The 13012-nt window shown below is 40.0% G+C and overlaps 1 protein-coding gene across 6 annotated transcripts in view; it reads left to right on the top strand.

The window, feature by feature from the left end:
• The window catches only part of gpam (glycerol-3-phosphate acyltransferase, mitochondrial), a 92448-nt gene that overhangs the window by 42842 nt on the left and 36594 nt on the right, over positions 1 to 13012 (top strand). For 5 of the 6 annotated variants that reach the window (XM_072557313.1, XM_072557309.1, XM_072557308.1 and 2 more), the window contains 4 exons: positions 721 to 794; positions 2634 to 2747; positions 10101 to 10250; positions 11585 to 11684. In XM_072557313.1, coding sequence (XP_072413414.1) covers positions 721 to 794; positions 2634 to 2747; positions 10101 to 10250; positions 11585 to 11684 — 438 coding nt within the window. Of the gene's footprint in view, positions 1 to 720; positions 795 to 2633; positions 2748 to 4932; positions 5010 to 10100; positions 10251 to 11584; positions 11685 to 13012 lie in introns of those variants that run through there. The other variant, XM_072557314.1, reaches the window with a different exon arrangement.

Genomic DNA, 13012 nt, shown 5'->3' with positions numbered 1-13012 from the left:
AAACTACCCATATTTTTCCTAGAAATTTTATTTTCCCTCTTTCTTGTCTGATCAAATTGACTCCTTGCTATTGTATTAATCCAAACACTTTGGAAATTCTTGCACAGACTACTATTATTGCTATTCAAACCATGGTTATCTTAGCAGGCTGCTCAGCCCACATCATAATTTTGTTTTTGCTTGATGTCCACACATACACAATTACAGCAGATTTTGGTGAATATCTCTGGGAGTCCTGACTGATTTTCAGTTCCTTAATCTAAGGAAATGGACAAAATTTATAATGTTCGTGACACCTGGCTAAAATTGGGTAATTCATCACAGACCAGGTTGGAAATCCCTTTTCTGGATATGATTGAGAAAATGCCCTCTTTCTTGTTTAGACCTATTTTTGTTACTGTCTGTCTGAGATTGTTAGTTTATTACAAAATTATGGAATGTTTGAGAAAGCTGGGCTTGTTTCATTTAGAATGCTTATAGAGGAGATGTTTTGTATCAGAGGGGTATCTGGATTCCAACCCAGGTCAGAGGTGAAAGGCTAATGAGTTTAACCCAATCTGATCACTATGTTTTAACTCACTGTTCAGAATTTTCATGCTGCAGTTACAATAAAAAGTGTGAAAGAAGTCACTTTATTTTTGGTGATTGAATAATGTGGTTTTAATATTTCTGAATATAATGCAAAATCATGACTTCAGTCTTTTACTCTTTGCTACCCAGGATAAACTTTTCAATACCAGCATCCCTTCTCAGGGACTACGGAATGTAATTTATATTAATGAAACGCACACCAGGTATGAACTGTATCTGTCATGAAAATTAACCAAGCAAAAAATGGCGAATGACTTTTTTCTATTTAATACATAGATTATAAGATAGACTGATCCAACTTGCATAATCTGAGAGGAATCATTAGAATTCCTACACTGCAGATAGAGGCCATTTGGCTCATCAAGTCTGCACTGATCCTCCAAAGAGTATTCCAACTTATCCCCGTAACCCACATGTTCCATAGTTAACCTGGTCTGTACATCCCATAACACTAATTTACCATGCCCAGTTCACCTAGCCTGCACATCTTTGGACTGTGGAAGGAAACTGGAGCACCTGAAGGAAACCCGTGCAGACAGCGGGAGAATGCGCAAACTCTACAGTCGCCCAAGGCTGGAATCAAACCCAGGTCCCTGGTACTGTGAAGTTGCAGTGGTAATCTGGACTGATATGACACCTTTGCATAAAACATTTATTTAGTTAAATTTCCTAGACTAATCTTAATGTTGCTTCATTCCATTTTTACAGAACTCCTTCTGAGATTACACTACTTTAAAGATTGTTTGAGAGTAGTTAGATGCAACTCATGTCTTTTAGTATATGTTAAGATACTACATGTAGTTTGTTTATCATTGTGGAGCATAGCCCTCTGTACAGTGAAAAATCAAATGGTTAACTTGAATCAGATTTTACACTTTGTTGACAGTACTGAGAAAAATGTACATAGCATTGTTAAATGTTCATGTTACTTAAGATTTGAAACTCATTGAAAGCACAACCAAATTGAATTGAACAACAAACATCATATTAAGCTTGCTTGAGTTGATCAGCAGGTGCCAACTTGTTTGTTGGAAAAAGCACAAATGATTTCTCTCTCCTACTGTTGAATCTTTCACTTGGATGATTCAGCACCTTAAGTCAGGGCACATTTTTAAGAGACATTTTTAGAGCAGCACAGTGACTCAGTGGTTAGCACTTCTGCCTCACAGCACCAGGAATCTGGATTCAAATCCAACCTTGGGTAATTGGCTTTGTAGAGTTTGCGCTGGGTACTCCAGTTTCCTCCACAGTCCAAAGATGTGCAGTTTACGTGGATTGGCCATGCTAAGTTGTCTGTAGTTTCTAGTGATGTTCAGGCCAGGTGGATTGGTCATGGTAAATGCGGGGACAGGGGAATAGGGTAGGGGATTGGATTTGCTGGAATGCTATTCGAGAGAGAGTGCAGAATAGAGGCGTAGAACAACATCTTTGTGTGCTGTAGGACATGTGACATATGAACTTCTCAGTAATGTTTGTCAGGTTATCCTAAATATACAAATAATCTGATGAGTTTACATCTTTGATTACCACAATTATCTGATGCTACCCTATGAAGGTGGCATCATTTGGGAGGCTCTGCAATTTCTAGGCAGGTGCATTACATGGCATCCCAGCCAGTGTGATTATTGTCGAATATTTCCTCACAGCCAGCTGAGAATAATGCTATCATAGGTTTGAAAATAGATTTCCTGTGCACCAACATACATTAATGGGGAAATGGTATGCGGTGCATTGGGAATGAAGAGAACAGACAAAAAAAAACAACTATGGAGGAAGAAAAAAAAAATCATGAATTGCACGAAACAATTGTCATGTATTTTTTGCCAATCACTTAACAGTATGTAAGGTGAAAAGTATTTCTTTAAAAATTATAGTTCAGCAGTATTTTTGTTATTTTTACCTGTTTTTAAATCAATTTCAAATCCTTGTGAGGCCATCAAGAAAAAAATGCTTTATATTGGAAGCGTGAGCTCTGGTGTACTTACTATGGGGCAGTGATTGAAATTATTCAGCGTTTGCCATGTCTTTATTTGGTAATCTAGATATCGAGGCTGGCTGGCACGGCGTCTCTGCTATGTCTTGTTTATTCAGGAACGAGATGTGCATCATGATATGTTTTCAAGGAATGTGATTGAGAATGTTTTGAACAACAACAGGTATGAAAAGCTTAGCTGCTTTGATTTACCAGCTGTTTTTTGTAAAAGATTTTCTTGAAGTTAAATAATATCATGAAGACTTGTCACTTTCATTATGTAGATAACAGGATTGATGATAAAATAAACCCTTCAATGTATATTGATGCTGTCTGAACCCCTAACTGAGAAAACCACTTGAGTTGGGCGTGGAATATTCTGTCAGTGTCATGCTTTTTTCCAAAGATGAACACCTCCAAGTCAGTTTTCTAGCCAGCTCAAAGTTATACTTCTATTTCCAAAGAGCGCACAAGTGTCATTAAGGTCATCTGGGTCAGAGAAAAAGAGAGATCTCATTTCAAATAGAGTCATGTATGATCACAGTGGACTCCTGGAAGTTTATACCTGTTGTCACTTTATTTTATAAAATGGGAGTCTACTTGAAATAATGTATATTTGGAACTAGCTTTTAAACAATTTAATGCAAGAGTATCGATCCTTCAATGGATCTGTCAGTACATTTTAGATAATAGCACAATGATGATATAGCGAAACTGGGGTAGTCACTGGCATGTCACTTTATTGGCTGTGGTCAACTAGCGTGATGATTATATACTTAAACAAGTATGAAATCTTGGGTGGATTTCAGTCATGTGAAGAATCAAAATCCCAAAAGGGGTCCTGCTGTTGCTTTAAATTGGTAAGCAGAGAATTCTACCAAAGAAACTGCTGGTGAGTTCCAACACTTTGCCACAGTTCCCACAGAAGAGTGATCATGAGGAATCATGGTTTTAACTCTGCCTGTATTGAAAGTGGCAGCATGATTTGAAAACTTGGGGGGGGGGGGCTGGAAAAATGGATGGCAAAATCTTAAAGCCAATGCAGTCACAATCCATTCTCAAACAAAAAGGTCAAGAATTTTGCTCAAGACCACAAAAAATGTTCTCATAAATACAAATAGTTTATAGGTATGATTTATTTTGTTTTAACATTTTCATCCTGTTTCACTAAACATGATGTGGAGGTGCTGGTGTTGGACTGGGGTGGACAAAATCACCTGTCACAAGACATCAGGTTATAGTCCAACAGATTTATTTGAAGTCACAAGCACTGCTCTTTTGTTTTTCTTTCAATTGTTGGTATGCTTCTTTGCAGTAGTCCATTCCGTTCTGTACGACAAAGGTTCCTCCTTTGTCTGCTGGTTTGATGACGATGCTGTGGTTAGTCTTGAGAATATGGATGGCAATGCATTGTACTTGGGTGACATCTGGACTATCTTGTGAGCGCAGCTGATGAATTTGACATTGACATATCTCCTGACAGCTTGGGCATACATGTTGAGCCTAAGGCAGCGGCCTTCCAGAGGAGTCTAATTTGACTGTTTTCTCTTTGGTTGCTGCATGTCAGATCTGACAAAGGAGCAGCACTGTCAAAGGTTTTGATTTCAACTAAACCAGTTGGACTATAACCTGGTGTCATAGAGTCCTACAGCATGGAGACACGCCCTTTGGCTCAAACTGATCCATGCCGACCAAAATGTCCATCAATGCTAATTCCATTTACCTGCACTTGGTCCATATCCTTCTAAATCTTTCCTCTCCATATATCTGTCCAAATGCTTTTTAAAATTTTGTTAATGCATCCACCTGAACCACTTCTGCTGGCAGCTCATTCCATATGCGTACCAACCTCTGTGTAACAAAGTTGCCCCTCAGGTTCCCTTTTATTCTTTACCCTCTAATCTTAAACTGATGCCCTGTAGTCCTCAATTCCCAACCCTGGGTTGTGTGACTTCAGACTTTGTTTCACTAAAGAATACACTTTACCAGACAATGAAATAACTAGGTAGAGAATTTGTATTTATGTTTGATTAATTTTGTATACATCTCCCATACATGGGTATAGTGCAGGAAGATGCTGTCATCTTACTGCATATCAGATTGCAATATAATAAAGCAAAATAAAGTAACAGTGGTCTGTGTTTGGAGCAGCGTACATTGGCCTTATTAAGGAAGGCACATTTGGAATCAATCAACGAGGTAGGTGCAGCTCACAAAAGAGGTAGGATCCCAGTTTAATTCATCAAAATGAGGTTCTTGCTTGTTTCAGGTTTAGCCCGCTAGCTGTCTACTTCGACACTCGTGATGATCCCCATAAGTTACATAATCTCACCAGATAGCTGCTTAAAATTCCCCTCCCCTTCCTCCAGGTGCTGATCCATATTGAAGTAGGATTCAGTGGATGCCAGCAACCCTCCTAGATTAGGCAGAATCCCATTCTTTACAGGTGAGCATTCACATTTTGGGTATTTTTGTCATGAGACCACCAAAGTTCAATTGTTAGCCAAGCTAGAAATAACGGGTTATAGTTCATTGTTTTTCCATCTGGAGTAAGGTTAATCATGAAGTTCCTCAGGGCCATGTTAGGTGTTCCTGATAAATATTAGTAATCTAGACCTTTATATACAGGGCACAATTTCAAAATTTGCAGGTGATACAAAACTTCAAGTTGTGGTGAATTATGGGAAAGATAATATAGAACTTCAAAAAAGGGCATAAGCAGGTTGGTTGAACGTGTGGACAAATGGCAGATAAACTTTGATTCAGAGAATTGAGAAGTGATTTATCTTAGTTGAACGAATATAGAAGTACAATATAAAGCAAAGGGCACAATTCTAAAGTATATATACATTATAGAAAGAAAGGATTGATGGTGGCAGGACAGGCTGAAAGTGTTTAATAAATAAAACATATGTCATCTTGGGCTTTTTCAATAGTGGCATAACATATAAAAGAAAACTATAGAAAATACTGGTTTGACCTCAGCTGGAGAATTATGTCCTGTTCTGGGCACTATGCTTCAGGAAGCATATGAAGGTTTTAAAAAAGTGCAGAGAAAGTACCAAGAATGGTTCCAGTATTGAGGAACTTCAGCTATTTAGGTTGGAGAAGTTGGATTTGGTTTTGGAAAAAGTTGGGAGGTGATCTCAAATATAAGAAACAGGAGCAGAAGCGCACCTCAAACCTATCCTACTGCTCAGAAGATCATAGCTGGTTTGCCCCAGGTTTAAACTCCTCTTTCATGCCAGATCATCATTGTTCTCAACTCCCCAATATTTCAAATATCCATCAACCGCCTCTTCAAATTCTTTCAATTATCTCGCCTCCATAACTCTCTAGTTAGAGAATTCCTAGCATTCACTACCCTCTGAAAAAAATGTCTTCAGTTTTAAATGAGTGCCCTTTTTTCAGTAACTATATCCCTTATTTCATAATTCCCTCGCTGGTGAAAATGTCTTCTCTGCACTTAGCTTGTTAACCCTCTTCAGAATCTTGTATATTTCAATAAGATCACCCTTCATTCTTCTGAACTGTAATCAATAAAAACCTAACCATTTTAGCAGTCTTGACTAATCAGTCCCTTCAGACCAGTAATGTACCTAGTGAATCTCTTTTGAACTGCCTCCAATGCCACTATATCCTTTCTTAAATACGGGACCCAAAATTATACACTGTACACCAGTTACAGCCTCACCAACAATCTGTACAGTAATAACAGGACATCCCTGTTTTTAAACCCCAGCTCTCCAGCAATGAAGGTCAAAATTCCATTTGCCAACTAGAATGTTGTCAGGGCTGATAGCCTTTGCTATATTCAATGACTAGTGATCTCTTATCATCACATGAAGTGAATCAAATTGTCTGACATCGAGGATGATAGAGGCCTCAAGCGGAGGCAGCAATGTGTTGTCCACTCAGCACTTCTGCTCAAGGTGGTTGCAAATGCTCCCCCTTCAAATACTTTGTCTTTTGCTCTGGTGTGCTGGGCTCTCTTGATCATAGAGGATACAATGTTTTTGGAGTGTTCTTCTCTTTATAGTTATGTAATTGTTCACTAACAGTCCAAACTGGGATGTGCCAGGACTGCAGAGCTGGGATCTGATCTAGATAACATCCGAGGAGAGAGAAAAAAAGTTTAAATGTCAAGTTGATGGCTTTCATCACACCCAGGCAAAGTTAGTTCTGTGACGATTTCAAACAAGTGCAATTGAAAAAGATGAACGAAAAACAGAAAGGGAGATCTGTGATAAAGTGGAAGATTAAGAGATACAAAAGAGTTGGTGGTACAGGCCTAAGCAATGTGGTAATGGGGCAAATAAAAGGAATAAAAGATGTGCACAGGAGGGGTGTGAATGGCAGAATGAAGAGCAGCTACTGTCAGAAACAAAGAGAAGAGAAAGAGTAACGTCAAATAATGAAAAGAAAAGGAAACAAGTTGCAGACATTGTGGGGAAAGGGTGAAGGAGAATGGAGGGGAGGAGGCAGTTGGTGGAAGGAGTGAGCGGGTAGGTGGAGATGGAACCCAGAGAGAGAATGACAGTTAGGCAGACAAGAGGATGGATGATAGTTTGTCAGAGAGAAAGAAAGGCTGCTAATGGGGACCATCAGTGGGTGAAAATGGGTCAGCTATGCTGAAGGCAGACCCTCTCATGAAGGCTGAAGGGTTCTCAAATGAAAATGAGATTCTGTTCTAGCTTGCGCTGAGTTTCATTGGAGCACCGCAGCAAGTTGAGGCAGAAATGTTCGCCAGGGAACAGGCTGATGTGTTAAAATGGCAGGCAACATGAAGCTAAGGGTCATTTTTGCACACAGGACGTAGGTGTTCCACAAAGTGGTTGCCCAGTCCACGTTTCATCTCCTTAGTGTAGAGGAGGCCACATTGTGAGCAGCAAATACAGTAAACTAGAGTGATTGAAGTGCAGGTAAGCCGATAGAAAGAGGGTCTTCAGCCTTAGATATTGAGGAGGTGGAAGGTGAACAAGTTGTCGTGGGGAGGTATTGGGAATGGAGGAGGAGTGAACCAGGGTGTTCTGGACAGAGCAGTGCCTGCCAAATACTGACAAAAGCAAGGAGATGAATATGTGTCTGGTAGTGGCATCCCACTGGTGATGGTGGAAATGAGAGGAGTGCAGGAAATGGGTCAGACATGGCTAAGGTCCCCATCAACTTCGATGGTGGTAAATCATCGGTTAAGGTAAAAGTTGGATATTTCTGAGGCCCCTCTGCGGACAGTGGCTTCATCAGAACAGATGTGATGGAGAAACTGGGAGAATGGAATGGAGTCTTTATAGGAAGCAGAGTTTGAGGATGTTCAGTCAGTAACTGAGAAAGTCTGATTCAAAGTGGATATCGATGACCAGCCTATCTCTAGAAACAGAGATGTCAAGAGATGGAGCAGTCAGAGATGGACCAGGTGAAGGTGAGAGCAGGGTAGAAACTTGAAGTGAAATTGATAAATTTTTCAAATTCCAAATGGGTGAAGGAAGCTGCACCGATGTTGTCATTGATGCACTGGAGAAAGAGTTCTAGCTGGGGTCTGGAGTAGTACTGAAACAAAGAATGTTCCATGTACCCCACAAAGAGACAGACATAACTGCAGGCCATGCAGATACCCATGGCCACCCTTTGATCTGATGAAAGAGAGTGAAGTTAAAGGCGAAGTTGTTCAAAGTGAGGACAAACTTGGCCAGGCAGAGGAGGGTGGTGGCGGATAGGGACGGTTCAGGCCTTCTTTCTAGGAAGAAGTGGAGAGCTCTAAGATTGTCCTGATGGGGGAATGAGCATATAGAGAAATTGCATGTCCATGGTGAAGAGATTCTGAAACTAATGTAAAGGTCAGAAGAATCGTGAATGTAAGTGGGAAGGGACTGGGCAAGGGGAGAAAAGAAGTCAAGCTGAGGTAGAAACAAAGTATTCTGCAAACCAGTCACACAATCTGCATTTGACCTACCCAATATAGAACCAATTGCATTGTGAGCAGCAAATACAATATATAAATTGAAAGAAATACAGGTTATCACTGTTACATCCAGAAGCCATGGAAGGTAGGGAAAGAAGGAGGAGTTTAAAGGGCACTTACATTGAAATATACTATGGGAAGGAAGGGGGTATTATGGGGTGTTTAAGGAATGACCAGACGATGGAGGGAATGTTCCATTTGGAATGCTGAGATTAGAGTAAAGGGGAAGCTGTATTTGGTGATAGCATCATGCTGAAGGTAGCCGAGCTGAGTATGGAACGTGGGGACAAGGAGAACCTTGGAGGGAAAAGAGCAGAAATGCAATAAATAGAATGCCAGATGCAGAGCCCTGTCAAATATATTGAGGGGAATCCTCAGTTGAGGAAAATCACATCAGAAACATTGGTATGGAAGTCTAAGTCATTAAAACATGGCATGATGGCTCAGTGGTTAGCACTGCTGCCTCACAGTGCTGGGGACCTGGGTTCAATTCCAGCCTTGGGTGACTGTGTGGAGTTTGCACATTCTCCCTGTGTCTGCGTGGGTTTCCGCCAGGTGCTTCGGTTTCCTCCCACAGTCCAAAGATGTGCAAGTTAGGTAGATTGGCCATGCTAAATTACCCATAGTGTTCAGGGATGTGTAGGTGAGATGCATTAGCCAGGGGAAATGCAGGGTTACAGGGATGGAGTAAGGGGATGGGTCTGGGTGGGTTGCTGTTTGGGAGGTTGGTGTGGACTTCTGGGCAGAATGACCTGTTGGAATTCTATTAAAAGAAAAGGTAGAAGCTAGGAAAATGTGTTATTATGGGAAGCAATGTGTAAGGAAGTATAGTTGAAAAATGCGTTGCTGGAAAAGCGCAGCAGGTCAGGCAGCATCCAAGGAGCAGGAGAATCGATGTTTCGGGCTTAAGCCCTTCTTCAGGCTTACGCCAGAAATGTCGATTCTCCTGCTCCTTGGATGCAGCCTGACCTGCTGCGCTTTTCCAGCAACACATTTTTCAGCTCTGATCTCCAGCATCTGCAGTCCTCACTTTCTCCAAGGAAGTATAGTTGAACTGTTTGAGAGTAGAAGTGGGCTTGAAGTGAATACTTGTTGATAACCTATCCTCAAATGGAAACTGAGAAGTCGAGGAACTGAAGAGTCGCAGAAAATTGGTGCAAAGGTGGGAGAGAGGAACGGATGTTTGAAATTAAGTTGGTGATGTTTTCCAACAGACTCCAGTACCAATATCATCAATGTACAGTATTGGAAAAAGAGGTGAAGTTGGTTGAGGTAGGTGTGGAGAAGAGAAGGGAAGAAAGAGAGGTAGGAACAGAAGGCCAAGGAGCTCTGCAACCAAAAATGTTCTCGATATCCAAATACTCTAGACTGTATTTACAATGCAGTCAAAATGAAATTCATGAAATCTAAATGTAGCATTAGGCACTTGAATTTCTCAATATAATATGAGCATTAAAATTGCTTTTGTAGGGCTCAATCACGAGCATTAGCAATACCATTTTTAAAACAGTAGAGTTAGGCATTGTTACTTGAAAATATTCAGTTTTTTAAAAATTAATTCTATAAACTTTCAATTAGAGTGCAAAAAGCTATTATGGAGACGGTAGCTGAAAGAATGCCTGTGGAAACTCTTGCCCAGCCAGACCCCAAAGCTGTGAGTAAAGTAAAGAGAAAAGCTCGAGGAATCCTTCAGCAGATGGTGGCCAATATCTCACCTGTTGTGATCAGGTAATTGATGAGATCGTGTCAAAACATTGCTTTTGCCAATTTTCTGTTGTAATTAATATAGATGTTTTAAAAAATGGTCAAACTATCTGGATTAAATTTCCTGTCATATTGCATTGAAAGTGGCTATTTAGGTGGGCATCTGATCTGAAAGACTGCACCTTGACAATACAAGCCACTAAAGTGGCAGCTCCTATCATTAGAGATTCAGGTATGGACGTCAAACTCAGCCAAGTGAACCAAGCTGACAAACAAGCTTTTAAGCTCTGAATTTTGGTAGAGATACTGTTCCTTTGGGCAGAGAGCTACTGGGTAGCAAACAGGTTGCTTTGCACCCTTTTGCTCTCATAGCTGTTAAACTAAAGGTAAAAATGGCTGCAACACAGTGCTTCATAATAGTGTTATTTGATTTTTTAATTCTAATCTTGTCCTCCAGTATTGAACTTGGCAAGCCATTTTCCAGGAATGGTTTTCAAGGTCATGAGCTCATCAAGCAGGTCAAACATGTTCTACCATGTTCATCACAAATTCATGCCATTGTTACATTTTATTTTATTTCTTTTCATACTTTTCTTCCTCTTGTGTTTCTTCTCTCCTCCCATCTACCCCTCTACCACCATATCATTTGATACTTGGAAGGTCATTGTGATACAAATTCCATTCATTGCTCAAAATCGCGGTATTGCCAGCATAAGCAGAAAGCAAAGATCCTAATCCTGCTAGATTGTATACTGTTCTCATCTGTTCCCTCAGAGAAACCAAATAGCTTTGTAATCAGTAACCGTTAAGAGCTTCGTATAATTTATCAGAAGTTTTTTCAGATTTCTCCTGCTGGCTTGTTACATAAATGCATTGGGATTGGATTATACAAAGGTCCCATTTCTGATCAGTGCTGCGTTAGTTGATCAGTCAGAACAGTGATAGAGGGTCTTAACTGTCCTGGAAGGCTGACTAACTATCCCATATTTTATGGGACCACCCCAGATCAATTAAGACTGTTTGTTCTTTTGAATGTTGTACATTCTGTAAACCTTATGACAACCCACTTGTAAAACTTCAGCAGTAGCCCCCACCCTCTGCCATGCTGAGCTACAGCAGGAATCACCATCTTCCTCTTCCTCTCACCTCCCCTCTCCCTTCTGGCTATGTTTCACTTTCACAATAGAATATTTTTCATGCTCCAATCATTTAACATATACATTTTCCAACAGTAGCTGTATAGAACCGCTATTGATATCACAAGATGTTTGCTTCAAGTTCTATGCAGAGAAGAGAAATGCAAAGCCTAGTTTGCATCCAATAAACGTTTGCGTAAATAACCTATTTTGTTTTTTTAGATTGACAGGTTGGGTGTTGTTAAAACTGTTCAATGGCTTTTTTTGGAGCATTCAGATACACAAAGGGCAGCTGGAAATGGTTAAAAAAGCTGCAGCAGAGGTAAGCAATTACAAATAAGTGCAAACTTAATGAAGTGCAGTGTACTTGAGTGGGAAATTATATCTGCTTTGCTGGCTGGTTGCTAAGAGGAGAGTGAGAATGATGAGAGTAACTACCTGTTGTGTTGGGAAACACCTGGATCCTGTGCAGTGCCTTCTGATGAAATGTTTACCTTAGCTCACTTGCTCTACCTGGAATCAATAGCAATTTAGCATGTTGTTGCTCAGGTATCCAGTTGGCATGAGTTGCTGATGATACTGTAACAGTTCAAAGCTACTTATTGCTTGCTGAGCTTTAGCACCACGAGAGATAAGTAGTTCAGAGGCCTGACACAAGCCTCTGAATGGTTTCTTTGGATTCATAGGCCATGAAAAAGCCAAGCTTTAAGCTTACTTTGAATGAACTCAGCCTTTTCTCATCTGGTACTTTTTCCATAAAACGTTTGAACCTATAATACCTTCATCATAAAAATATCATTCAGAAAATACCAATGTATTAATTAGCAACAAGGTCCATTTCTCAAAAGTGTCAAGTTTTAATTCCTAAATTATTGCCCTAAGGTCATGATTATGGTTATAATTAGAAGTGGGTTGCAAATAGACACAAAATTGAATGATGCGTTAACTAGGCATGCTTGTGACCCAAATACTTTTTACCTAATGTCAATTTAAGAGAAACCTTTGCTAGGAAGGAAGAAATTTAAGTAACTTGAAGAAATAAGAGGACTAATTGGAGGGTAATTTCTTCAGTTTCTTTAGTAGCATTTTTGTTTGAACCTTTACTTCTAAATAGTTAGACTCAGTATTATAAATTTTTTGTCCTATTTTCTAATTGTTCCAGGAGTGAGTAGATATTTTTAATCAACCTGTTCAGACTTGATATGATGCACCTCTGGAGTTAGTGGATTTGAATCTGGGCCTTCTTGCCCAGAGATATGGACACTACCATTTCACCATGAGAGCCCCTGCAGGAGTATGTATGCTGGATGAGACTTGAGTCATTTTGGCTGTCAATGATGCTGACTTGAGCATCAAATTAAACATGATGTTCTTGTATAACATGCATTATTTTCCCTACCTTGTGACCTTCTCCATTGTGCAATGCTCTGTATAAAGTTGCACTATTTTGATTTCCCAGGCACACTGTGTACTATTTAAAGTTGCATATCAGTGCAATACCAAATTGTTAGCTCCATTATTTTCCTTTGCTAATTTGGAATGTTTCTAAGAAGATTCTCAATTGAAATGCAGCCTCAGCACTACCAAGGCTGTACCCTTGCCAACTAAGAACAAAGAAAAAGTGAGGGAATGCAAGCAGTCTTTCTCAGG

Source organism: Chiloscyllium punctatum, chromosome 38 (genome assembly GCF_047496795.1).
Source record: "Chiloscyllium punctatum isolate Juve2018m chromosome 38, sChiPun1.3, whole genome shotgun sequence".
Lineage (NCBI taxonomy): Eukaryota > Metazoa > Chordata > Chondrichthyes > Orectolobiformes > Hemiscylliidae > Chiloscyllium > Chiloscyllium punctatum.
This window is presented reverse-complemented; position numbering and strand designations above follow the sequence as displayed.